At 36.2% G+C, this 27,451-nt stretch overlaps 1 protein-coding gene across 1 annotated transcript; it reads right to left on the minus strand.

Annotated features, from left to right (window-relative positions):
* Positions 1–200: 200 nt before the first annotated feature.
* Positions 201–27,392, minus strand: LOC128232156 (poly(A)-specific ribonuclease PNLDC1-like). Its single transcript, XM_052945557.1, has 20 exons — positions 27,226–27,392; positions 23,038–23,089; positions 17,812–17,885; positions 17,138–17,174; positions 16,914–16,992; positions 16,414–16,461; positions 16,141–16,235; positions 14,637–14,734; positions 10,503–10,594; positions 10,129–10,272; positions 8,771–8,926; positions 7,653–7,717; positions 4,880–4,947; positions 4,351–4,404; positions 3,898–3,940; positions 3,146–3,245; positions 2,320–2,409; positions 1,993–2,081; positions 1,400–1,498; positions 201–857 (listed from the first exon to the last, which is right to left on the minus strand). The coding sequence occupies exons 1-20, from the start codon at positions 27,302–27,304 to the stop codon at positions 785–787; spliced, it is 1,635 nt and encodes a 544-aa protein (XP_052801517.1). The 5' UTR covers positions 27,305–27,392; the 3' UTR covers positions 201–784.
* Positions 27,393–27,451: the final 59 nt, after the last annotated feature.

A 27,451-nucleotide genomic window follows, 5' to 3' on the forward strand; every position in this document is an offset into this window, starting at 1 on the left:
GGTGTAAAAATGGTAAATCTGTGAGAGTGCAGCTTTAAATTGAAACATTAATGCTAAATTTGATGTAAATAATATAAAGGTTTTATGGCAATTAAACAATGTAGCAAGTTGATGTTAACACAAAAGCTATGACAATACTGTTGCCCTTTCTTCAAAACACACACAAGCTTCAAACCTATCCACAATAAAGCAGAGGAACAAAAGTTTTATCTGTTTTACTACATCACGGTTTTGTTCATCATTTAAAAAAAAGGTTAACACCAAAAGAACATTAACAAAAAAGAATACATTACATGACATTGTATGTAAAACCAAAAGTGCATATCTATACACATGATAAGTTAACAAAGTTGTTTTGACATACACAGGTACGTGTCTGTAATTGATAATGACTACATGTATTGGAAATGTAAAATTATACTGTTACATATTATTCAATTTCATCATCTTTTTTCACGATGAATTTCAGTTTGAAATGAGTAAAAATGCTTTACTGACACTAAATTGTTGAGAATAGCATTCTATACACAAGTACCTTTTCTCAAGCAGATAGTGAGAGAACACAATATTACGTTGTATTGATACACTGCAATACACTGCAGAATTTGGCTTATCTCAATCAAAAAGAATATTGTTATCACCAAATATTTGGTTGACTGTCTGCTTTAAACATTCACGTGGATTCTAGTAAACTAGACCAATCCTGAAAGCCCTCATACACATGTACAACAGGTACCGGTACATATACATTGTATAAAGCACGGTTTCGAAAATCTGCCAGACCTCAAGGCTTTTTGTTGTCTGTTGTGCCCAGTAATGCCCATATACACAGTCCTCCAGAGATCAACACCCCTGACCTGAAAAATGCAATTAAAACAGATGATATAATTTCAACATATACAAACGAGCACACTTTTTAATAGCCAATGCAAACTTTCATCTATATTTTCCAGCTGGTTGAGGGGCACAACTCAACAGTTATTTATTTTCCATAATAATATTATTACTTATTATAGTCATTGTTACACCCTGGGCATTGATAGCATTTTACTAGTTACATGCTAAAAAAAATGTGAAATAAGCCTGGCTAAGGCCTAAGTTTTGCATGACCCAGACCAAATCACTAAAAGGCCTAACTTTTGCATGATCCAGCCAAAAACACCAAAGGCTATGACAATACTTATATCATTGTTTTCTTACCCCTTTCTCCCTCCCCCAGGCCAGCTAATTAATTTTTCTACTGTTTATGTAGCTGCTTTACATGCACATATATTGTACACCAAGTTTACATTACAGCGCTGTAAATATAAGCAATTTTGGCAGAGATAAAAGCGTTATTTTACTTATACAGATAAGGAGAAAATTGGACATTCCATTTTTCTTGTCACACAAAACATACCAAAGTATTCCACGGACCACAGGTGAATGTCTCCACACACTGTACTTGGTCACAAAGATGCTGTTGTGCTGTTTAAAGGCCTTCAGAATGTCCTTGGAACTTGAAAAAAAAAAACATACGGTAAGCAAAAGGATAAGGCCTTACAAAATATATTTGGTTTGGGTAACCCGACTCATCGAAATACCCTAATAATTATTTATTTTTTATGTTTCAATACGTGATTTAAAACCTTTAAAGCTTTATTTAGAAAATTGCTTTAACCTCATTCTCCAATGATGACAATTATGTTCTTATATAAAGCCTAATAGAAAAAGCCTACCTACCCTACCTAGTTTTTAAAGTATGTAACCTTAACCAAACTATTTCATTTTTTTGGCCTAACATACACAGGCATGTATTAATGTACAAGTAGACATTTTGACAATTTGCCATTAAATGTCAATGAATTTGCATATGTTTAAATCCGACTGTCCAAACTTTGCAAATCATATATTGTAACATATATAAATTATAATTAGTACAGATTACTTTTTTTTTTTACTATTTTGTTTTTGTTTTGTAGGGTGAGTTATCAAGGAATGATGTTAATTTACCATTTGAAACTGTTGGTGGCTGCCAGTGCTTGGTTCTTGCCATACAGTTTTAAGTCTACATTGCCATACGGAGAAAACCACTTTGCCAGCTGCAACCATAAACATTATCAATTTTAATATTTGTCAATAAACATCATATTGACAGATTTTTTTTACATTGTTTTAAATGATTACATAATGTACAAGTGTGTAGGTAACATTCCTAAATGATGTTATAAAAGTGGAAACTATTTTCAAAGAAGTTTCATATTTTGATATTATTAATCATTTGAGGACACTTATATGCAAATACGGCCACCATACTTTACAAACCCATGCTATTCTCACCTGATCAATATTGAGTCTTTTCTTCATAAATCTGCTCTTCACAAACAAGAACTCTGGCTTTTGAGATTTGTAGTCAGCCCCATCTAGATTCTAATACAAATTATTTATTTGAAAAATTATTGAAACCATAAATAAGACAATGACCTCTTTTATAAAAAAAATCTTAATGTTGTCCATTCAGTATTTTGTAAAGACAGCTACAGGTTGTATAATAATGTAACGGCTTATATCATATGATTATGTAACAACATTTAGTTTTTGAGATTAAGGAATCTGACCCACATATAAGCAAGTTATGTTTACGATTATGTTAAATGTTGATGCAAGTTGTGACCCCATGTAATTTTAAGCATCTTTCGAAAGAGTTCTTCTTGCCGATTACCAAAATGTTAACTAAATGACCAGAAGTATTTTGTATATATTTAAAGCTATTGTACTTTGTAATTTTGTTTCAACTGAAATCAAAAGTGAAGACTTCTTTTTTTTCAAGGACAAAAAAAATTGTTTATAACACTACTTAATGTCTAACTTCTTCAGTTTTTTCCTACACCAAAACCCCTTTGAAATGATTCAAAAATAATATGGTATTAGAACTCAAAAGGCTTTCAAAATTCCAGTGTTTGTGTTTCAGATACCTTAAATGCAAATAAGGTCATCCTACTATCAAGGTAATCTCAACTCCATCAACACAAGCGATCATTACAAAAGTTGATGTTGGGAAATCCTCAACTATTATTGGCTAAAAAAAGAAATATTATTAATTAAATTGGTAAAACATATTGATTCATAGAAATTTGTGAGATATTCAAATGCTATAGAAACTTACTATATTGTTGACTCTGGCTCGTATGATGTTGATTCTGTTGCAGTAGTCTTCCATCGCCTGGAGGTAACGCCGGAACATGCACGGTATCACATCGGAGGATCTACAACGCACATGAGGGCAATTTAGTACAAAGTCAAGTGTGTATGGAAAGCATTTCAGTTCATTCATATACATTCATTTTTAAAGAGTAGAAAAAATGCTTCCAAACAGATCTTGTAACACAAGATTGCCATCCATATAATTTCTAAATGCTTAAATAGCCATTCAAACTTGAACACTGTTTGTTCCGAAAGGGCCATAAAAGTTAAGTTTAATGTTCATTGCATCTTGCAGAACACTCTCAGCTTAGTGACAGGGTGCAAAAGAAGTGTTTTAACTATGTAGTTTTTAAAATTTGAAGGAAATATTTTTATACATATAGTTGAGGCAAACTTTCTTGAGCCATAAAGCCGTAGAAATATTGTTTCCAGTTATGTTTACTTCTGGACATGCTCTGCTTATTATGGAGCCAAAAATAGTTGCTGAAAGTCTGAAGCCAATGGCCTATTTCGTTGAGGAGACAATGGGACAACAGACTTTAACATTCAACTCAACATGGACCTACATACGCTCACGGAAGGGATATTTACCATAACATTATGCCAATTTTCAGGGGGGTAAAAAAGAACAAGAAAACAAGAAAATGTGGTTTTTTTTAGATAAAGATGAAGATATATTTCATAAGAACAGTCTTTACAAGTCAATTCACATACTTAACATCCATGAAGGTTATGATGTGTGCATATCTCAGGAACACTGTAAAACAATAAAATCATGAAATTGTGGAAAAATCCAAATTCATTTGTTTAGTTATTAGTTTTAAAATTATCAAAAGTTTAAATTGTCTGGTCTAGGGTTACAGCTTTTGCTTTGAAAAATGTTAAATGGACAAGAACTTACTGTATAAAATGCCTTTCCAATGTCAATGAACACACCAGCTTATTTATCAATCTCCTTATGATTGTCAACTGGACATGGGCTTACAAATACAGTATCCTTAAAAATTTCAACTGACATGGATTTATAACTGCTAAAGTACAGTCATGTTAAAGAAATAGACTACAGCCACATTAATGACTATATCAAATTTTCAGTGTATATTTAAGCAGAATAACTTAGTGAATGAATCAAGATGTGTTTTATTGTTAAAGTTTATAACATCTTACCAAAACCACACATATAAGCATCAAAACCAGCTTCATGAGGTAGGAAACCATCGCCTGTGAATGAAAAATTGACCTGTAGACTATGGCCAGTGATTAAGACAAATAATTAAATACATAGTGCATTTTACTTCATGGTCATGTCACTATGCAAAAACATGTTATAACATAAAAGTTAATTGGCATAGATTCTTTAAACACAAAAAATTGAAACAAGTTTCATGAAGATTTGGTAGCAATGTGGCTGCTTGAGTGTCTACAGGTAAAATATATACAGGACTGAATAAGACAACAGTCAAGACAAAAGCTCTCCATGAGTAAGTTAATTAAGTATCCAACATAATAACTACACAGGTTGTAGCTGTAATTTCTGTGTTTTAGAGTACACCAAATACTTTTTTAAGATATTATAAATTGTAAAAAAAAAATATGAAAGAGCTTCTGATTTTACCCAAAGTTCTCTCCAAAGGTGTGTCATGAAGCTTAATACTTAATTGATACAAGTCAACAGAAATACACAGAAATGACTTACGATATCTGTCAAACCCTTCAGCATGAACTACAGCTGGGGGATGTATGACCAAGTCTCGACCTTTCTCACTGGAAATACAAGCCATAGGTCAGAGACTACATACTTTGGTCAAGATTTTGATCAATAAGAATCATTTTGTATTTGATTTGGAAAATCAATGGTGGAAATAGCAACATTAAAACTTGTGAAACTGACATTATGCAAGAAGCGAAGCCATGTCTTTGGGGGTTTCGTAACATAAACCAAAAAAGTTTTTTATATTTAAAAGTTTTTTATATTTAATAACTTATTTAATGTTCCTATGTTTTATCAACATAAGGTATACAATTTGTCCATTATAGAAACAAAGGTTTTTGTCCTTGACACTGTTTACAAATGTGTATTGAGGGGTTTTATGATCATTGCTAAACCACATTTTAACTTACATAATGAAAAATGAGGAAAAAAAGAGAAAGAAAACATCTAAATAGTAGGTCTATATGACAATTTAGTGATATTTATATATTCAAAATAAAAAAGAATGAAAAACACACCATTGTATAGCAGAAATATGGACAGATAACAGTCTTTGGAAAAAAAGCTTTGTTTTATTTCACGACGTCCTTGGCATGTAAAAGTTCTCGGTGCCTTAACGAAGGGTTGCTAATAATTGTACATAGAAAACTTTTCCCATCATTATTTGTGAATGAAATCTTCAATATTTGTTCCCAATGTATTGAATTGCAAGTTAAAGCTGCACTCTCACAGGTTGAACGTTTTGACAACTTTTTTATATTTTGTCTTGGAACAAGCCAATTGTTGTGAAAATATACCGGTATGGAAACCAGTTATATAAGACTGTTGACAAAACATTAGATTGCGGAATTTTATATTTAAGTTTAAAAATTAATGTTTTATGCATTTTTCATAAACTGTTCGAAACGATTTAAGCCATAAAACATTAATTTTTGATCGGAAATATGAAAATCTAGGATCTGATTTTTTGTCAGCAATCTTCTATCATTGGCTTGCAGTTATTTACGCAAAAAATTGCACTTTATAAGACAACAAGAGCTGTCACAGTATGTGACAAATGCCCCCGAATGTGACATGGACCTACGAACAAGGTCAGTACATGAAAAGTTTATCTTGCCTTTACGTGTCAAATACATATGGCAAGTTATTTTAAATTGCCTCTGAACATAAAAAAATACCACCCATACTTGAAAACCTACACTGTTATGTCCTTATATTCAGAATTTCCTTGTGAATAAACACTTAGTGTATCTTTCACCTTAGAGGTAGGGACATGGGTCTTGCACACAACACGTTGTCTTCGTATGTGGAACACATGTAGCAAGTGATTTTAAAATCTGTCCATACAAGGGAAAGTAACAGCCCGGACACGACAACCTATACTCTATGTCCTTATATGCAGCACTCCATTGCGAATAAACACTAAGTGTGACCTTGACCTTTGAGGTAGGGACACGGGTCTTGCAGGCGACACGTCGTCTTGGTATGTGTAACACATGTGGCAAGTTTTTTTTAAAATCTGTCCATACAAGAGAAAGTTACAGCCCGGACACGACAACCTATACTCTATGTCCTTATATGCAGCACTCCATTGTGAATAAACACTAAGTGTGACCTTGACCTTTGAGGTAGGGACACGGGTCTTGCACGCGACACGTCGTCTTGGTATGTGGAACACATGTGGCAAGTTATTTTAAAAACAGTCCATACAAGGGAAAGTTACAGCCCGGACACGACAACCTATACTCTATGTCGTTATATGCAGCACTCCATTGTGAATAAACACTAAGTGTGACCTTGACCTTTGAGGTAGGGACACGGGTCTTGCAGGCGACACATCGTCTTGGTATGTGGAACACATGTGGCAAGTTATTTTAAAATCTGTCAATACAAGGGAAAGTTACAGCCCGGACACGACAACCTATACTCTATGTCCTTATATGCAGCACTCCATTGTAAATAAACACTAAGTGTGACCTTGACCTTTAAGGTAGGGACACGGGTCTTGCACACGACACGTCGTCTTGGTATGTGGAACACATGTGGCAAGTTATTTTAAAATCTGTCCATACAAGAGAAAGTTACAGCCCGGACACGACAACCTATACTCTATGTCCTTATATGCAGCACTCCATTGTGAATAAACACTAAGTGTGACCTTGACCTTTGAGGTAGGGACACGGGTCTTGCACGCGACACGTCGTCTTGGTATGTGGAACACATGTGGCAAGTTATTTTAAAATCTGTCCATACAAGGGAAAGTTACAGCCCGGACACGACAACCTGTACTCTATGTCCTTATATGCAGCACTCTATTGTGAATAAACACTAAGTGTGACCTTGACCTTTGAGGAAGGGACACGAGTCTTGCACGCCACACCTCGTCTTGGTATGTGGAACACATGTGGCAAGTTATTTTAAAATCCGTCCATACAAGGGAAAGTTACAGAGCCGGATGGATGGACGGACGGACGGACGGTGCGATTTTAATATGCCCACCTTCGGGGGCATAAAAATAAAAAAGTTGTAAAAAACGGTATATCTGTGAGAGTGCAGCTTTAAATATCTTAATATATTGTTTACATTATTAATTTGCAAAATGAACTTGTCCACAAACTTTAAGAAATTCCACATACATGCATTTACACTGCGTTACTGTTGGAAGATGATAAAGTGCAGTATAAATTCAAATGATTTTGTGTTATCATTCAAGAAAATCTAATAAATTCATCATGTTCTTGAAGTAAACTTTCCATACCTTTCAATATCCGTATACAGTTCCGACAGACTGGTGTTCTGCAACAATCCCGACTCCTCCAGTTTCTTGAATGAAATCAACAAATGTTTACTTAGTATTATAAAATTATTCCAAAATAATAGAGCTCTTTAAGGCAACTCAGAAAAGAAGCATGTATCATTGTTTATTAAAAGTTTTACAGGAAATATGCCATCAAAAAAGTTAGTTTTAATTTAAAACTAACTTTTTTGATGGCATATTTCCTGTAAATCAGACTGATTAAAAAAGAGCATTCAATCATAAGTGACAAATGCCCCTGAAGGAATGAACCGAAGTCCCTAGCACCTGAAATGTAATTGCAAAATTTCAATGAATACTCAATAGCCACAAAGTACAATATTGATCTAGAGGCTGGAGCTGACACAATGTCTCTATGTGTTGAATATTTGTGCCTAGTTATTAAAAATTTGTACCAAATTTGCATGAGGAAGTTACAGCACGGACTCAATCATATGTAATGTACTAGCTGAATTTTCTCATATAACCTGCAAGTAAGATCTTGACCTTTAAGGTAGGAACTTGGGACTTGTGTCAGACATATCATCTTCATGTGCTGAACATTTGCTTATAGTTATGTAAAATTACTCCAATGTGTGAGAAAACTACAAGAAGGACATGACCATATGTAATATGATTGTATATTCACCAAATAAAAACAAAAACAAGCATATAATTTAGGTACAGATAATAATATATTAATCTTTATAAATGGTGTTTTTTTTAATTAATAGCTATATGGCCATAAATCCCCAGTTAAAAAGCCGCAAAATATCACTACTATTATTTTATGTACCTTAATCATATGCTTTTTGTTTGTTTTGATCATTAGGTTCAAATGAGTCAAACATGAAAATGTATAAAAATTAAAAAAAAATATTTTCACATCAAACTATATTGGGTGCCTGTAGTGTGGGGTAAATTTGTGCCAGTTCATCCCATGCATAAGAAAGATAGAGCCTGGAGATAAAAAAGCAAACAACAGAGCACATGGACAGATGGATGATACAATTACTATATTACATGAAAATTCAATGTAAAATAGATATAACTGGAAAATCAATAAAGCATCTTTGGCATACCCCTCTGAGCCTAAGAGCAACATGTTTAGTGTCGTATATCCAGGGAAAGAAGGCATGTAGGGTTGCCTTGAACTCAGAATACGACACGGGTAGTGGGCGGTGGAATTTGTCATACATCAGCATCAGGTCCATCAACATGTTGTGACCCAGCAGAGGCTGTAAATAGGTTCATTCTTTAAAGACAATGATTATTATTTTTTAAGCCTGGGCCCAGTTTCACAAAATTACTTGATTAAGTCATTAACTTCCATTACAATTACAAATTTCAAATAAGTTTGAAAGGTTTACTGTTCAGAACTTTGATGCAGTGCAAATCTTTGCTAGCAAGAAAATCGAAATGAAATCTCAATTTTAACTACCGGGTAGGGATGCAATCGAATGGCAAAATGAATATTCGAATATTCGGTAATTCTTTCTATTGAATATTCGAATATTCGATTATCAAAATACGTCTTTTAGAAGTTGAAGTAAACTATTATTATAATTCACTAAAGTAATAACCGGGGTATTTTAACCCTACTTTGCCATAGCAAGTACGCTCGGCAGACCCTGGTTTTCCCCAAATGATCCTCTGAATTTTCATATTTTCAGAAAGAAAAAACGCAATACATTATGAATAAACAATTACCAAAATCGAATAATTTCAATTCCACTGCTTTCATATTTATACACAATGTGAAATAAGATGGATTCCTGGTCAAATGATGTTATGCGTCTATGGAAGGTCTTTCCATAGATAGAGCAGCCACACATTTTGTCTCACTGTACATCAATAGAGAAAAATAAATATATCGTAAACCGCTGTAATATACAGTTTCATTTCAAAGCATGAAGATTATATCGAAAAACATGGAAAACAGTATAAAGCACATACATGTAACTACATTACTGTAGCACATGTCATTCATATCATCACGGCGATTTCAGCAATGTTACACAGCTTAATTTGCAGTCAAGACAACACATTGGTGAGAAGGCCGATTCTTTAAATCCTTAATTGGCAAAGGCATTTAAATTTACTGAAAATAATTGAAATTTTGGATGTCTCTTGTCTTTTAGCCAGTTATTGTAAAATTACAGGAACTTTTAATTGTACCAGACGGTAAGTCCCTTAATGACATATGACACGTGTTTAGTGTATTGTCATCCTATTTCACACCTCTGGCGTTATGGGTCAATGCTGTAAAAATAAGTTGTACGCAAAATATGTATTATTCTATTTATTCAACATCAAAAAATCGAATATTCGAATACCGATTTTGACATTCGAATACCTAACGTTTGATCGAATATTCGTTTGCATCCCTTATTTTAACTCATCAATACTGTATACTGTAAATGATGATAGTAAGTCATACCTTCTTGCATTGCTTCATGACCCGGAAGACTCGTGTAAAGCCAAGCATTTTGAGTACGAGTTGCTCCTCTTGTTTCCATTGTAACGCCTTCTCTGCCTCCTCGAAACGTTGACGCTCCTCCAACCCTATACGCTCAATACTGATCTTGGGTGAGCAGGAATATATTTTGACAATTAAAAGATTATAATTATTTGAAATTCAACAACAGTACAGTAGCTTCCCTTATTTCCTACTGTGTGTTTAAAAATTAAATATTACTAAGCCATCTTTCGAAAATAATTTGTTTAAACTGGTTTTAAATAAATGAGCTATTTATTTTTAATGTTGTATGAACTAGAAATACAAGATGTGTATTTTAAAAACACACACCATACCAGTTTGCCATCATTATCAATGGTTGTCCAAATGGAGGGAAATCTCCCTCTCAGCTCCATACTCAACACATACATTGGCATACCCTCTGTTTCTGAAAAAGAAAATCTGTCAAATAGCAAAACGAAAGTTTAATTGCCCTTCAGCTAAAGTATGGATATTAGAGAATCTATGTCCTTTTAAACCATCTGCATAGATTTATAATTGTCCTAGACCTGATGAACTTAATGAGAAAATAATTTGAAGATTTTACAATTCAATCATCAAATCAAAACAATAAATGAACAAAACTATTGATGTAATTGATGGATGCTCCCAGACATACTCTACTGGATACCTTTGTGAAATGATTATACTGGTTCATCAAGGTGGGGGAACTTTTTTTGAAAACAATTTTTATCAGAGCAATTCAAATATCCAGGAGTGTTGTCTCCACCTGCACACTGCTGTGACACTGGATAGGACATATCTGTCTACTTCAAGGTACCCACAGGGTAGGACATACCTGTCTACTTCAAGGTACCCACAGGATAAGACATACCTGTCTCCTTCAGGTACCCACAGGGTAGGACATACCTGTCTACTTCAAGGTACCCACAGGATAGGACATACCTGTATACTTCAAGGTACCCACAGGATAGGACATACCTGTATACTTCAAGGTACCCACAGGATAGGACATACCTGTCTACTTCAAGGTACCCACAGGATAGGACATACCTGTCTACTTCAAGGTACCCACAGGATAGGACATACCTGTCTACTTCAAGGTACCCACAGGATAAGACATACCTGTCTACTTCAAGGTACCCACAGGATAGGACATACCTGTATACTTCAAGGTACCCACAGGATAGGACATACCTGTCTACTTCAAGGTACCCACAGGATAAGACATACCTGTCTACTTCAAGGTACCCACAGGATAGGACATACCTGTATACTTCAAGGTACCCACAGGGTAGGACATACCTGTCTACTTCAAGGTACCCACAGGATAAGACATACCTGTCTACTTCAAGGTACCCACTGGGTAGGACATACCTGTCTACTTCAAGGTACCCACAGGATAAGACATACCTGTCTACTTCAAGGTACCCACTGGATAGGACATACCTGTCTACTTCAAGGTACCCACAGGATTGGACATACCTGTCTACTTCAAGGTACCCACAGGATAGGACATACCTGTCTCCTTCAGGTACCCACAGGGTAGGACATACCTGTCTACTTCAAGGTAGACACAGGATAGGACATACCTGTATACTTCAGGTACCCACAGGGTAGGACATACCTGTCTCCTTCAGGTACCCACAGGGTAGGACATACCTGTATACTTCAAGGTACCCACAGGATAGGACATACCTGTCTCCTTTAGGTACCCACAGGGTAGGACATACCTGTCTACTTCAAGGTACCCACAGGATAGGACATACCTGTCTCCTTCAGGTACCCACAGGGTAGGACATACCTGTCTACTTCAAGGTACCCACAGGATTGGACATACCTGTATACTTCAAGGTACCCACAGGGTAGGACATACCTGTCTACTTCAAGGTAGACACAGGATAGGACATACCTGTCTCCTTCAGGTACCCACAGGGTAGGACATACCTGTCTACTTCAAGGTAGACACAGGATAGGACATACCTGTATACTTCAAGGTACCCACAGGGTAGGACATACCTGTCTACTTCAAGGTAGACACAGGATAGGACATACCTGTATACTTCAAGGTACCCACAGGGTAGGACATACCTGTCTACTTCAAGGTACCCACAGGATAGGACATACCTGTCTCCTTCAGGTACCCACAGGGTAGGAAATACCTGTCTACTTCAAGGTACCCACAGGATAGGACATACCTGTCTCCTTCAGGTACCCACAGGATAGGACATACCTGTCTACTTCAAGGTACCCACAGGATAGGACATACCTGTCTCCTTCAGGTACCCACAGGGTAGGACATACCTGTCTACTTCAAGGTAGACACAGGATAGGACATACCTGTATACTTCAAGGTACCCACAGGGTAGGACATACCTGTCTACTTCAAGGTAGACACAGGATAGGACATACCTGTATACTTCAAGGTACCCACAGGGTAGGACATACCAGTCTACTTTAAGGTAGACACAGGATAAGACATATCTGTCTACTTTAAAGTAGACACAGGATAGGACATACCTGTCTGCTTCAAGGAAGACATAGAATAGGACATACCTGTCCACTCAAGGGTATATACAGGATAGGACATACCTGTCCACTCAAGGGTATATACAGGATAGGACATACCTGTCCACTCAAGGGTATATACAGGATAGGACATACCTGTCCACTCAAGGGTAGATACAGGATAGGACATACCTGTCTGCTTCAAGGAAGACATAGAATAGGACATACCAGTCCACTCAAGGGTATATACAGGATAGGACATACCTGTCCACTCAAGGGTATATACAGGATAGGACATACCTGTCTACTCTAGGGTAGATACAGAATAGGACATACCTGTCCAATCAAGGGTATATACAGGATAGGACATACCTGTCTACTCTAGGGTAGATACAGAATAGGACATACCTGTCCAATCAAGGGTATATACAGGATAGGACATACCTGTCTACTCTAGGGTAGATACAGAATAGGACATACCTGTCCAATCAAGGGTATATACAGGATAGGACATACCTGTCCACTCTAGGGTAGATACAGAATAGGACATACCTGTCCAATCAAGGGTATATACAGGATAGGACATACCTGTCCACTCAAGGGTATATACAGGATAGGACATACCTGTCTACTCTAGGGTAGATACAGAATAGGACATACCTGTCCACTCAAGGGTATATACAGGATAGGACATACCTGTCCACTCAAGGGTATATACAGGATAGGACATACCTGTCTACTCTAGGGTAGATACAGAATAGGACATACCTGTCCACTCAAGGGTATATACAGGATAGGACATACCTGTCTGCTTCAAGGAAGACATAGAATAGGACATACCTGTCCACTCAAGGGTAGATACAGGATAGGACATACCTGTCCACTCAAGGGTAGATACAGGATAGGACATACCTGTCTGCTTCAAGGAAGACATAGAATAGGACATACCTGTCCACTCAAGGGTAGACACAGGATAGGACATACCTGTCTGCTTCAAGGAAGACATAGAATAGGACATACCTGTCCACTCAAGGGTATATACAGGATAGGACATACCTGTCCACTCAAGGGTAGATACAGGATAGGATAGGACATACCTGTCTGCTCGAGGGTATATACAGATTAGGAAATACCTGACTACTTCAAGGTAGACATAGAATCGGACATACCTATCTACTCAAGGGTAGATACAGGATAGGACATACCTATCTACTCAAGGGTAGATACAGGATAGGACATACCTGTCTACTCTAGGGTAGATACAGGATAGGACATACCTGTCTACTCTAGGGTATATACCAGATATGACATACCTGTCTACTCTAGGGTAGATACAGGATAGGACATACCTGTCTACTCTAGGGTATATACCAGATATGACATACCTGTCTGCTAGAGGGTAGATACAGGATAGGACATACCTGTCTGCTAGAGGGTAGATACAGGATGGGACATACATGTCTGCTAGAGGGTAGATACAGGATAGGACATACCTGTCTGCTCTAGGGTATATACCAGATAGGACATACCTTCCTGCTAGAGGGTAGATACAGGATAGGACATACCTGTCTGCTCTAGGGTAGATACAGGATAGGACATACCTTCCTGCTAGAGGGTAGATACAGGATAGGACATACATGTCTGCTAGAGGGTAGATACAGATTAGAACATACCTGTCTGCTAGAGGGTAGATACAGGATGGGACATACCTGTCTGCTAGAGGGTAGATACAGGATAGGACATACCTGTCTGCTAGAGGGTAGATACAGGATAGGACATACCTGTCTGCTCTAGGGTAGATACAGGATAGGACATACCTTCCTGCTAGAGGGTAGATACAGGATGGGACATACCTGTCTGCTAGAGGGTAGATACAGGATAGGACATACCTGTCTGCTAGAGGGTAGATACAGATTAGAACATACCTGTCTATTTAAAGGTAGACACAGGATAAGACATACCTGTCTGCTTAAGGGTAAAAGTCTTCTCCTCTTCTTTACTGACCAGCCAATCTGCCACACGAGAACAGATCTTCTGTATAGCAAACTCATCCAGATCTCTTTTTCCATGAAAACAACATTCTTATTTTCATTTTTTTTTGTATGTGTTACTAAAACTATGTTTAGAAACATTTAGCTAAACTATTCCAGGTTAACCTATTATTAATTCAAAAATCATTATATATTAATATTCCAATACAAATATATGACAACTACTTCAATACCAGATGCCAACAGGAGACATGTCGAGCCTGTTGAAGGAGCCTTTGACACAGACATAGTGCTCTTCCATGCAAAAGCAACACATAATCACATGTAGTAGAATAGATATCAGACACCATAATTATGATGTTTATATGACCACCCTAAAAAATAAAAGTAATATTTCAAAATAACAACAATTTATGTGACCCTGGGTCGTGCATGAGACACACAATCTCATAATGATGACTATGTGTGCTTGGTTACTTGCCAATCTAATAATACATAAATATGTGGCTTGGACAAGTAAGTGGCCTATGAACACAGCTCATTTTGACATGTAAGTTTGACAGTGACCTTTGCAATACAGGCCTGAGTCTTTAACTAACCCATTCCACATAATAGAGAACATATGTGTCAAGTTACTTGGGATTCCTATGATACATGGTTAAGATGCAGACTAAACTTGTGCGTGACATGCTGCCCGTCATGATGCCCATTCCTTTCAACTAAGTTGAAAATGCTATAATGCATGGTAAAAATAAGGCCCGGAGTAGTACTGTCCTATCAGCAGTACTCATTTAGACATTTAGCCTCAAAGTGAGACCTTGACCTTTGAAGTACAGACCTGAGACTAGTACATGACAACCCCTAATATTAATGTACATTCATGTCAGGTTTCACGGAAATCCTACAATGATTGGTAAAGAGGTGGCCCGGACAAGATACAGGTCTATCAATATTTATCATTTCAGCCTATGACCTCTAAGCATGACTGTGAACCTTCATGGCAAGTTCTTCGAAATCCTATAATGCATGGTCTTGATACAGCCAGTACCAGAATCTTATCAACCTTTGACCTCTAAGCATGACCTTGATCTTTGAGATACAGACCTTGGTCTTGTGTGTGACAAGCCACTGCATTATGGGGAACATTCATGGCATGTTTTTAGAAAATCCTATAATGCATGGTCAAGATACAGCTCAAAAAAGTATCATTTCAACCTTTGACCTCTAAGCTTGACCTGGCTCTTGAGTGTGAAAAGCCACCTTATCATGGTAAACTTTTATGGCAAGTATTTTTTTAAAATACTGCAATGCATCGTCAAGATACAGCCCGGACAAGGTTCAGTACGGACAGACAAACTGACGCACGCACATACACTGTACTGCCATTGTGACAACTATGTCTCGCTCACCACACACAGGGGTGACAACAACATTCTGTAACTTAAGTAAAAGCCACACTACTGCAGATGCTCACCTTTCCAGCCCTGTAAACATGGCCTTACTGGCAATATGCTCCCGGACCTCTCGCTCCTGGACTTCATTGAGAAATGACACTCCCTCATACACAAACTACAATTATAATCAAATTCATCAGTATTTATCATCATAAATCTGATGTTACATTGTTTTTTTTGGTTTGCCAACTCTAAACAAACAGATTCTCATCTCACCATTTAAAACATAGAAATAAGAAATAACCTGTAATAATGTGAGAGTTTACTATATATATTTTTATATGCAAACATACCTTGTTGAAATCAAACTTGTAGCGGGTCAAAAACTGAAAACTGGATGCCTGAAGAAAACAAAGTTTTTCAAATGATACCAAGTAAAATTAATACATGTATTCTGCAAGTCAAATTTCTTTTCATGGTTCATTCAGAGCAGCCCTTAAAACTAAACACTCGACTATTCTATCACTATATAGTTTAATGATTGCAAAGTTCTGGTAAAGCATGCTATAAAGTTAGATTACACGCAAAACCTTTACCACAGTTTCTAGGTGATTAATAAACAGCCATAATTTTCATTACCGGGGTTATATGATTATGCAAAATATAGTTATCTAACTTGATAAGTTAAGGATTATGGATGGTTGATGGATGGTTTTGACAAAATTCATTAAACATGTAGTTTTTTAAAGATACTTATTGTTCTATGACCCATCAGCTTTCTTTTTATTTGAGCTAAAAACAAAGGAATAGTACACAATACTTTTCTCAAGAGGTTATTCCACATATATTTTACCTGGCACACAAACTTTTCATCAATCGGACCAAACGAGCGGGGGTATATTGGTATGTTGAAAGTCTTTGCAGTATACAGGCTGAAATGTGCAGTAAAATATCATTTACATAGTAACACTGTCATGTGACTTGTTAGTTCAGCAAACACATTAAGAGTTTGATATTCATGCATATTTTATTCTCATAACTTAATAACAGAAAAAGCATCTTCAAAGATGTTAGTACCTGTTCTGTTTTCGGTCTCTGGTAAATGTTGATATTCCTGAAAAATCATGTAGCATGGTAACATGTGAATACTTCTAGTATATAACTCTTTAAAAATCAAGAAATTATTTTATATTTATTGTATAAAATATTATTTTTTAAATTTAAAGTTAAACTGCACTCTCACAGGTTGAACGTTTTGACATTTTTGTTTATTTTTTGTCTTGGAATGAGCCAATTTTTGCGAAAAATTCATGGAAACCAGTTATATAAGACTGCTGACAAAAACTTAGATCGCAGATTTTTAATTTAAGTTAAAAAGTTGATGTTTTATGCATTTTTCTTAAATCGTTAGTAGCCATAAAACATTAATTTTTGAACGGAAATAAGAAAATCTGCGATCTGATCTTTTGTCCGCAATCATTTATCATTTGTTTGTGGATATTTAAGCAAAAAATTGCTCTTTCCAATTCAAAAAATAAAAAAAATTGTAAAAATGGTATATCTGTGGGAGTGAATCTTTATGCCATAGAATCAATGTGATTTACAAAGTTTAGTTAATCATAATTACCTTCACTTTTGACCAAATATCTCATAAATAGAATGATTTACACCTAAATAAATGTTTCTTTAAATGAAGAGAAGAAAAAACTCATAACTGAACTTTGGCATGATACAACCTAGTCTAAACTAACCTATCTGGCACATTGTAATTTGGGACACTGTTTTTCTCAGCTTCCTATAGCGCTCTGCACCATCGTCAAATAGACTGAAAAATATGTAGATGTAAGAATATCTAAATGATCATAGAAGATCTATGTACATCTGGGACCAGTTGGCTCTAGTGTACATTAAATGTTAACTTGACAGAGCAATATCTATAATATCTAGGCCATTTCAGATGTTACATAACAGTTATGTAGTAATAAAGGACCTTTTTCAACATTCTCATTACCAATCTTGCAAATTTTATATTACAAGTAAACCAAGCTATCTTATTAACAATTGTACATGTAATCTACCATGAGAATAGACCTAACAATAGCTGTCATAGGACAGCCAGCACAACAATACCGGTATGTTGCTTTTATGTGATCTACCATGAGAATAAACCTAACAATAGCTGTTATAGGACAGCTAGCAAAACTATATGTTGCATTTTTCTTTAAAATGAATGCATTAATGATGTTAAATGTTCCTGTCAAAAACAATAAAAACTAGAGCTGTCACATGAGTGACGAATACCCCCAAATGCAGCCCGGACACAGGAATGGCAAACCATTCCTTTGAAAAGAGGCCATAACTCCAAGGTTACTGCACACTGCATCTTCTTTTATCATGCATGTATTGTTTTATTTAAATCTGTTGAGTAATTTAGAAGTTACACTGCTGACAAGAAAAACTAGCTGATGCTCTAGCTGATCTCTTCTGGAATAAGACATCTAGAGCATTCACGAGCTTTTCTTCCAACACGATCATCATCAAATTTTACAAGTACATATTTGGGCTTGAATGCATCCTTATCCACCTGGGAATAAATCCCGGGACTGTTCCTGTAGCCGAATTAACAAGTCCATCTGACAGGTCAATATTTGTAGTAAGCACCACTGTGGCAAATATGCCATACTTAAGTTCTGCTGGTATTCCACTGGCATCTGGTTCAAATGAAGCATGCTGGATTTGTTTTGTTTGTTCATCTTTCCAAGTGTCAATTACTTTTAAGGTAAATATTTGCTCATTTAGTTTTTGGAGGATCTATCAAACTTGACCTGTATATTCTGATGTTTCACCTGTGTACCATAAAATGTTCAAATCTGTCAAGCCTTTCATGAGTTATCATCCGGAAACCATTTTTCTATTTTTAGTAACAGTGACCTTGACCCCACCAGCCCCAATATCGAACTTGATCTGTATCTTCTGATGTTACACCTGTGTACCAAAAATTGTTCAAATCCGTTTAGCCTTTCATGAGTTATCATCCGGAAACTGTTTTTCTTTTTTTAGTAACAGTGACCTTGACCTTAGCCCCACCAGCCCCATTATCGAACTTGACCTGTATCTTCTGATGTTACACCTGTGTGCCAAAATTTTTTTTAATCTGTCTAGCCTTTCATGAGTTATCCTCCGGAAACCATGTAAACCGACCGACCGACAGATCGACCGACCGACTGACCGACCGACAAGCTCACTAACTTGATCTGTATCTTCTGATGTTACACCTGTGTACCAAAAATAGTTCAAATCCGTCTAGCCTTTCATGAGTTATCGTCCGGAAACTGTTTTTCTTTTTTTAAGTAACACTGACCTTGACCTTGGCCCCACCAGCCCCAATATCGAACTTGACCTGTATCTTCTGATGTTACACCTGTGTACCAAAAAATTTTCAAATCTGTCAAGCCTTTCATGAGTTATCGTCCGGAAACCGTTTTTCTATTTTTAGTAACAGTGACCTTGACCTTGGCCCCACCAGCCACAATATCGAACTTGACCTGTATCTTCTGATGTTACACCTGTGTACCAAATTTTTTTTTGACAGACCGACCGACTGACCGACAAGCTCACTCCTATATACCCCCTCAAACTTCGTTTATGGGGGTATAAAAATCATAAACAAGAGCTGTCACAGTATGTGACAAATGCCCCCGAATGTGACATTGACCTATGAACAAGGTCAGTACATGAAAAGTTGATCTTGCCTTTACATGTCAAATACATATGGTAAGTTATTTAAAATTGCCTCTAAACATAAAAAAATACCACCCATACTTGACAACCTATACTGTTATGTCCTTATATGCAGCATTCCATTGTGAATAAACACTAAGTGTGACCTTGAACTTAGAGGTAGGGACATGGGTCTTGCACGTGACATGTCGTCTTGGTATGTCGGACACATGTGGCAAGTCATTTTAAAATCTGTCCCTACAAGAGAAAGTTACAGCCCGGACACGACAACCTATACTCTATGTCCTTATATATGCAGCATTCCATTGTGAATAAACACCTAAGTGTGACCTTGACCTTAGAATAGGGACACGGGTGCATGCGACACATCGTCTTGTTATGTGGAACACATGTGGCAAGTTATTTTAAAATCTGTCCATACAAGGGAAAGTTACAGCCCGGACACGACAACCTATACTCTATGTCGGATTGTCCTTATATGCAGCACTTCGTTGTGAATAAACACTTAAGTGTGACCTTGACCTAAGAGGTAGGGACACGGGTCTTGCACGCAACAGGACGTCTTGGTACGTCGAACACATCTGGCAAGTCATTTTGAAATCTGTCCATACAAGGGAAAGTTACAGCCCGGACATGACAACTTATACTCTATGTTGGATTGTCCTTATATGCAGCACTTCATTGTGAATAAACACTTAAGTGTGACCTTGACCTAAGAGGTAGGGACACGGGTCTTGCACGCGACAGGTCATCTTGGTACGTCGAACACATCTGGCAAGTCATTTTAAAATCTGTCCATACAAGAGAAAGTTACAGCCCGGACATGACAACTTATACTCTATGTTGGATTGTCCTTATATGCAGCACTTCATTGTGAATAAACACTTAAGTGTGACCTTGACCTAAGAGGTAGGGACACGGGTCTTGCACGCAACAGGTCGTCTTTGTACATCGAACACATGTGGCAAGTCATTCTAAAATCTGTCCATACAAGGGAAAGTTACAGCCCGGACATGACAACTTATACTCTATGTTGCATTGTCCTTATATGCAGCACTTCATTGTGAATAAACACTAAGTGTGACCTTGACCTTAGAGGTAGGGACACGGGTCTTGCACCGACACGTTGCCTTGGTATGTGGAACACATGTGGCAAGTTATTTTAAATCTGTCCATACAAGGGAAAGTTACAGCCCAGACACGACAACCTATACTCTATGTCCTATATGCAGCACTCCATTGTGAATAAACACTAAGTGTGACCTTGACCTTAGAGGTAGTGACATGGGTCTTGCTCATGACACGTCGTCTTGGTATGTGGAACACATGTGGCAAGTTATTTTAAAATCTGTCCATACAAGGGAAAGTTACAGCCCGGACACGACAACCTATACTCTATGTCCTTATATGCAGCACTCCATTGTGAATAAACACTAAGTGTGACCTTGACCTTAGAAGTAGGGACACGGGTCTTGCACGTGACACGTCGCCTTGGTATGTGGAACACTTGTGGCAAGTTATTTTGAAATCTGTCCATACAAGGGAAAGTTACAGCCCGGACACAACAACCTATACTCTATGTCCTATATGCAGCACTCCATTGTGAATAAACACTAAGTGTGACCTTGACCTTAGAAGTAGGGACACGGGTCTTGCACGTGACACGTCGCCTTGGTATGTGGAACACTTGTGGCAAGTTATTTTGAAATCTGTCCATACAAGGGAAAGTTACAGCCCGGACACAACAACCTATACTCTATGTCCTATATGCAGCACTCCATTGTGAATAAACACTAAGTGTGACCTTGACCTTAGAAGTAGGGACACGGGTCATGCACGTGACACGTCGTCTTGGTATGTGGAACACTTGTGGCAAGTTATTTTGAAATCTGTCCATACAAGGGAAAGTTACAGCCCGGACACAACAACCTATACTCTATGTCCTATATGCAGCACTCCATTGTGAATAAACACTAAGTGTGACCTTGACCTTAGAGGTAGGGACATGGGTCTTGCACGTGACACGTCGCCTTGGTATGTGGAACACTTGTGGCAAGTTATTTTAAAATCTGTCCATACAAGGGAAAGTTACAGCCCGGACACGACAACCTATACTCTATGTCCTTATATGCAGCACTCCATTGTGAATAAACACTAAATGTGACCTTGACCTTAGAGGTAGGGACATGGGTCTTGCACGCGACACGTCGTCTTGGTATGTGGAACACATGTGGCAAGTTATTTTAAAATCTGTCCATACAAGGGAAAGTTACAGCCCGGACACGACAACCTATACTCTATGTCCTTATATGCAGCACTCCATTGTGAATAAACACTAAGTGTGACCTTGACCTTAGAGGTAGGGACACGGGTCTTGCACCGACATGTCGCCTTGGTATGTGGAACACATGTGGCAGGTTATTTAAAAATCTGTCCATACAAGAGAAAGTTACAGCCTGGACACAACAACCTATACTCTATGTCCTATATGCAGCACTCCATTGTGAATAAACACTAAGTTTGACCTTGACCTTAGAGGTAGGGACACGGGTCTTGCTCGTGACACGTCGTCTTGGTATGTGGAACACATGTGCCAAGTTATTTTAAAATCTGTCCATACAAGGGAAAGTTACAGCCCGGACACGAGTTATTGAGCTGGACACACGGACAGACGGACGGACGGACAGGGCGATCTTAATATGCCCACCTTCGGGGGCATAAAAATCAAGGGCCATCATCTGTGGAGTTATGTAACCTGATTGTGTGTTAGCCATAAACAACTGTGTGAAGTATGAAGTCCATTGAATGAACAGTATTTGAGGTCTGAGTTAAAACCCAAAGCTGCCCTTAAACTTGGACCAAACATTTAAAGTCAATCAAGAGCCATAATTTGTCTTTATGATAATATGGTTATCTAACCTAATTGTATGATGGTAGTCAACAACATTGAAAAGTATGAAGTCAACTAAATGAAGTGTATAGAAGTTATTAGTGAAACTCCCAATTTACCTTCAAGCTATGATCCTTAGTCAAACAGGGGCCATAATTCGTATTTAGGATGATACAGAGTTAAGTAACTAAATTGTGTAATGGTCCTGAACAACGTTGAGAAGTACAATCGGGGCAACTAGTATAACCATCCTTATTCTTCAGATACATGTAGACAAGATCAAAAAAATATGATATATATATATATTATGAAGATGTTGATGATTTAATTTTTTGGCATGAACTACCTTGATTTGACTTGCTCATTCAATCTCAGGCCTGTGAACTCAGTGTCAATAGCTGTAAAGATATAAGTTAAAATATAAAAATATACATGAGCATACATTTGGAATACAGCTGAAACAATGATCATGCACTTTGGAAAATAGATCTTTTAAAATTGAGATACTTTTAAATAATTACATAATGGCAGCATGTACAGCAGAACATAAAAATACTTTTTCTAGCACTCATTTAATGATGTTTAGCTAAATTGATATCATTAAAAATTTATTTCTACACAAAAATAACAGTATAATTGTTTATTGATTTTTAATTTCAACAGTTCAAATCAGAGACATAAATTAATGACTATGTTTTAGGGCTATTCTTTAAGTTTCTGGACAGAAGCAAATTTATTCCACCAATTAATAATATAAACCAGGGCTTCTAAAAACCTCCAATTTGCAAAGATGTGACACTGATGTGTGGGTTAGTAGTACAGCTCTCTATATTGGGTCGCACTAAAATGCAGTCTTTACAGCGGACTTAATAGAAAGCGTTGAATAGTGCGCACGACATAGATATAGAAAAAATCTCAACATAGCATTTATTGGAATACTGCGGACGATATTGAAGTAGAATAAATCTCATAAAACTAAAATTTTGGTCATTTTTCGTAATAAATCTGTTTCAATAGTGTGGACGACATAGAAATAGAACAAATCTCAATATGTACATTTGTTTGAATAGTGCGGACGACATAGAAATAGAACAAATCTCAATATGTACATTTGTTTGAATAGTGCGGACGACATAGAAAAAGAACAAATTTCAACAGATCATTTATTGGAATACTGCGGACAATAAAGGAGTAGAATAAATCTAATATTAAAAGCTTATATTTTGGTCATTTTTTGTAATACATCTGATTCAATAGTGTGGACAATATAAAATAAAAACAAATATCTTTACCTCTGTATCAATAGTGCGGACAATATTGAATAAGAACAAGTCTCATTACCTCTGTTTGTTCTATTTCTATGTCGCCCGCACTATTCAAACAAATTTATTTACTTATATATCTACTTATATTCTTATTTCTTGATTCTTTCATTTATTATTTACGAACTCACTAACTAATTCATGTATTCAACAACACAAGGGCCATTGCAAGATAGCCCCCACTTGGTGTGGCCTGGATGTAGATAGATACTTTCTATTGCTTATGATTAGAAAAGTAATCCATCTACAACTAAGCGCTCTAAAAATATATTTAAATTTTATTAAATACAATAATATTATGTTTATATGTGCTTATTTTTGCCAATATTATCTTATTTTCACCACAAAAAGCCGGATTTTCATTCATAAAAACAATAATAATAAACAAATACAAGCTCTTATAACATGTTATCTATCAATTCTAATAAAATAACATTAACATTTGCATCATTCAGCTTACGCGAATCAAGGAAAACACAATTATTAGATTTCCTTCTTTGTCTATATTGGCCGCAGTTTTCAAAACCCTTCTTTGTTTATGTTGTCTGCACTATTCAACGCTTTCTATAACGTCCGCTGTAAAGACCCTAATTTAGTACTGTACAGTCCGTTTATATTCTTCGAAAAGTCAAGCTAAAAATTAAGTTCTTTTCAAATATTTTTTCAGTACAATTTCTTAAAGACCCAACATCCGATCAGACTATCGGATGTAAATGAGCTATAGAAGAGGAGTGGCTTATCAGTTAGGGTCAGTACCTGGGAAGTATTTATAGCCCAAGAATGTAAACAAACAACCCATATCTGAGTGAGTAGCTACTTTGTTGGAATGCTTTCAGATGTTGTAAGGCTCAATTAACAGATTATTTATATAAGAACATGTTTACAACTTTGGCCTAGAAATGTTCCAAAATGTGAAGTCTTTAGCCCTGACCAACTGACCCATGCAAATTGGAACAGTTCATATATTGAATGGGTGGTATTACTTTTGAAGTAAAATTGCATTTTAATATTAAGTGTTTTTATTGCTTTAAAACGTAACACTCAAATCTACAATCTATGTTCTTGAACATTTTCAAAGAATGGTTAATTTATATCAACACAACTTTTCATAATTACTCTAAAAATAATTTGTGTATAAGCGACCTACCCTATTATATTTCAATAGGAAAGTTTATTTCTGGCGGGATGATTTTGGCTCCATTTTATTGCTCTCACAGTCATTCTTTTGGAAATCATCACATTGAGTATGGATGAAAATAAGCAGTTTTATCTATCAATATCATTAAACGAGGAGCAAAAATTAACCATTAAAGCATTATTCAATCACAATAATTGGGATTTTGTTAAAATTTACAAATAAATGGATATGAATGAACAGTCAAAACAACAGGCTGTGTTACATAATAATTTAGAATATGAACATCAGCTGAGATTGCCTTCGACATCAGAAGGAGCATTTTGGAAAATAATATTATAATATACAGGAAAATGAGAAACTAATGAAAATGATGTTTAAGATGGAACATGTACAGAGTGTTTATGTTCATTATGTGTGACATATTACACATGAACAGGCAAGGCTCGGTGTAGAGTCAACACACACTGGGCTTTTTCTGCCCATTTTGGGAAAAAGACCCTAGACATTTTGGGAAATTTTGCGTCATGAAAATGCGGAGATTGAGAAATTTTACAGGGAAAAGAAAAAGCTGTCCAGTCTCCTGTGAATTAGGAAATGATTTAATATTAGTTTATTTTCCCTTTAAAAGACCCACAATAACTGAAATATCAATCCTTTGGGGTGTAAATATCTATTGCAATAAATCATGACAGATAATATTTCATATCTCTGAATATGATGAAAATCAATGATTACTGAGTTCAATGTTCAATTACCAAAAAAACTTCACATCACATAATTTATTAGGATGTTGAAAATGAACCAGTACAGGTAAAAAGAATTTCTAAAAAAAAAAAAAAAAAATTTGGATTGGGATTTTTTTCTGAAGATTGGGAAAAATATCTTATATTTTGCTTTGGGAATGGGTCCGATAGTCGGACCCGCGGGTACTATAGAAAAAGCCCTGACACATGAACAAAATAGAAGAGTTCGCAGAGTGAGATATAAAAAGTTCTGGTCAATGTTATATCACAGTGCATGAAACAATCAAAATAAAACAGAAAGCTAGACTAATGTAAGGGACAATGTTGATATGACAGTATTCAGAATACAAAGAGAAATAATGCCAAGATGTGTGCTTGAATTGGTCTGATCAAAATACCCACATACAGCTGGCATTACCATAATGATATTACTGTGTTATATTCACTGGAATTTTATTGTCCCTGTTGTGAGAAAAAATGCAGCTGAACTCAGTAAGTTTATATGCATGCCATTTACATGATTGAAAATCTGATTCTAGATAGACCTGTCTAACATGTGCTCATGTTTACAAACAGAAGATCACATGATCAAGCCAGATTGTTAGCTCCTACAATATTCAAAATTTGAAATTGAAGATATGCATTTCTTATTATCAAGACCATGTTTTAACATAAAACTATGATATATGTATACATATTGATGGACATACTTTCAAACTACATGCCTAAATTTTTATGGGTTGTAATAATTTGATTTAAGGTTAAAATTTTGAAAAATGCTTTCCTGATTTGAAATGCTTTCAAAAAACAGGGGAAAACACCCACCTGCCATTACCTCCCTTTTATACCCCAGTTGGGTCTTTAAGCATTTCATTTCTCCTTGGAAGTGAGAAACATTTATTCATCTTACGCATACATACATGTGCTTACCAAAAATAAAATATTTCTTTTAACCATTCTGGTGCAAAATGAATCATAGAATCCTAAACAAATAAACAGGAGTTCAGTATCTGACTATCAATTCAGAGCGTCGTACTAGTCTTAGGAAGTTACATGTAAGTGATTGATGTCAAATAATGGCATGCTAAATTATAGTCCTAGCTGAATTATTTTTAATGACACTCACAGATATCTACCTAAATAAACAAAAGCCAGAAAACGATAGTCACTAAAACTTTTAAAACATCAGCAAACTAATAGGACACTTGCAAATTTGAGTTGCTGTAAAATAAAATAAAGAATTAATTTACAAATACAAATACAGTATGTATACCATAAAAAACAACTTTCAGTTCCATGTATGTATTGGTATTTAGTGTAAAAATAATCACCAATATAATCACAGCTTCTGATTGCTTGTTCTATTTCAGCAAACTTTTCATCGAAAGAACTACTTAGGATTTCAACCATCTTTGTTTGCTAATGTAGTGGCAATGTATTGAAATACAATAAAAATCTTGAACAACAATTTACTAAGTTGCAACAAAGCGAAAGTAAAAGTAGCATGGCACTCTTCTCCTTGACCTTTTGTGAAGATTTGATTAGCGCATACTATTT

This window comes from Mya arenaria, chromosome 4, assembly GCF_026914265.1.
Source record: "Mya arenaria isolate MELC-2E11 chromosome 4, ASM2691426v1".
In the NCBI taxonomy this organism is placed as follows: domain Eukaryota; kingdom Metazoa; phylum Mollusca; class Bivalvia; order Myida; family Myidae; genus Mya; species Mya arenaria.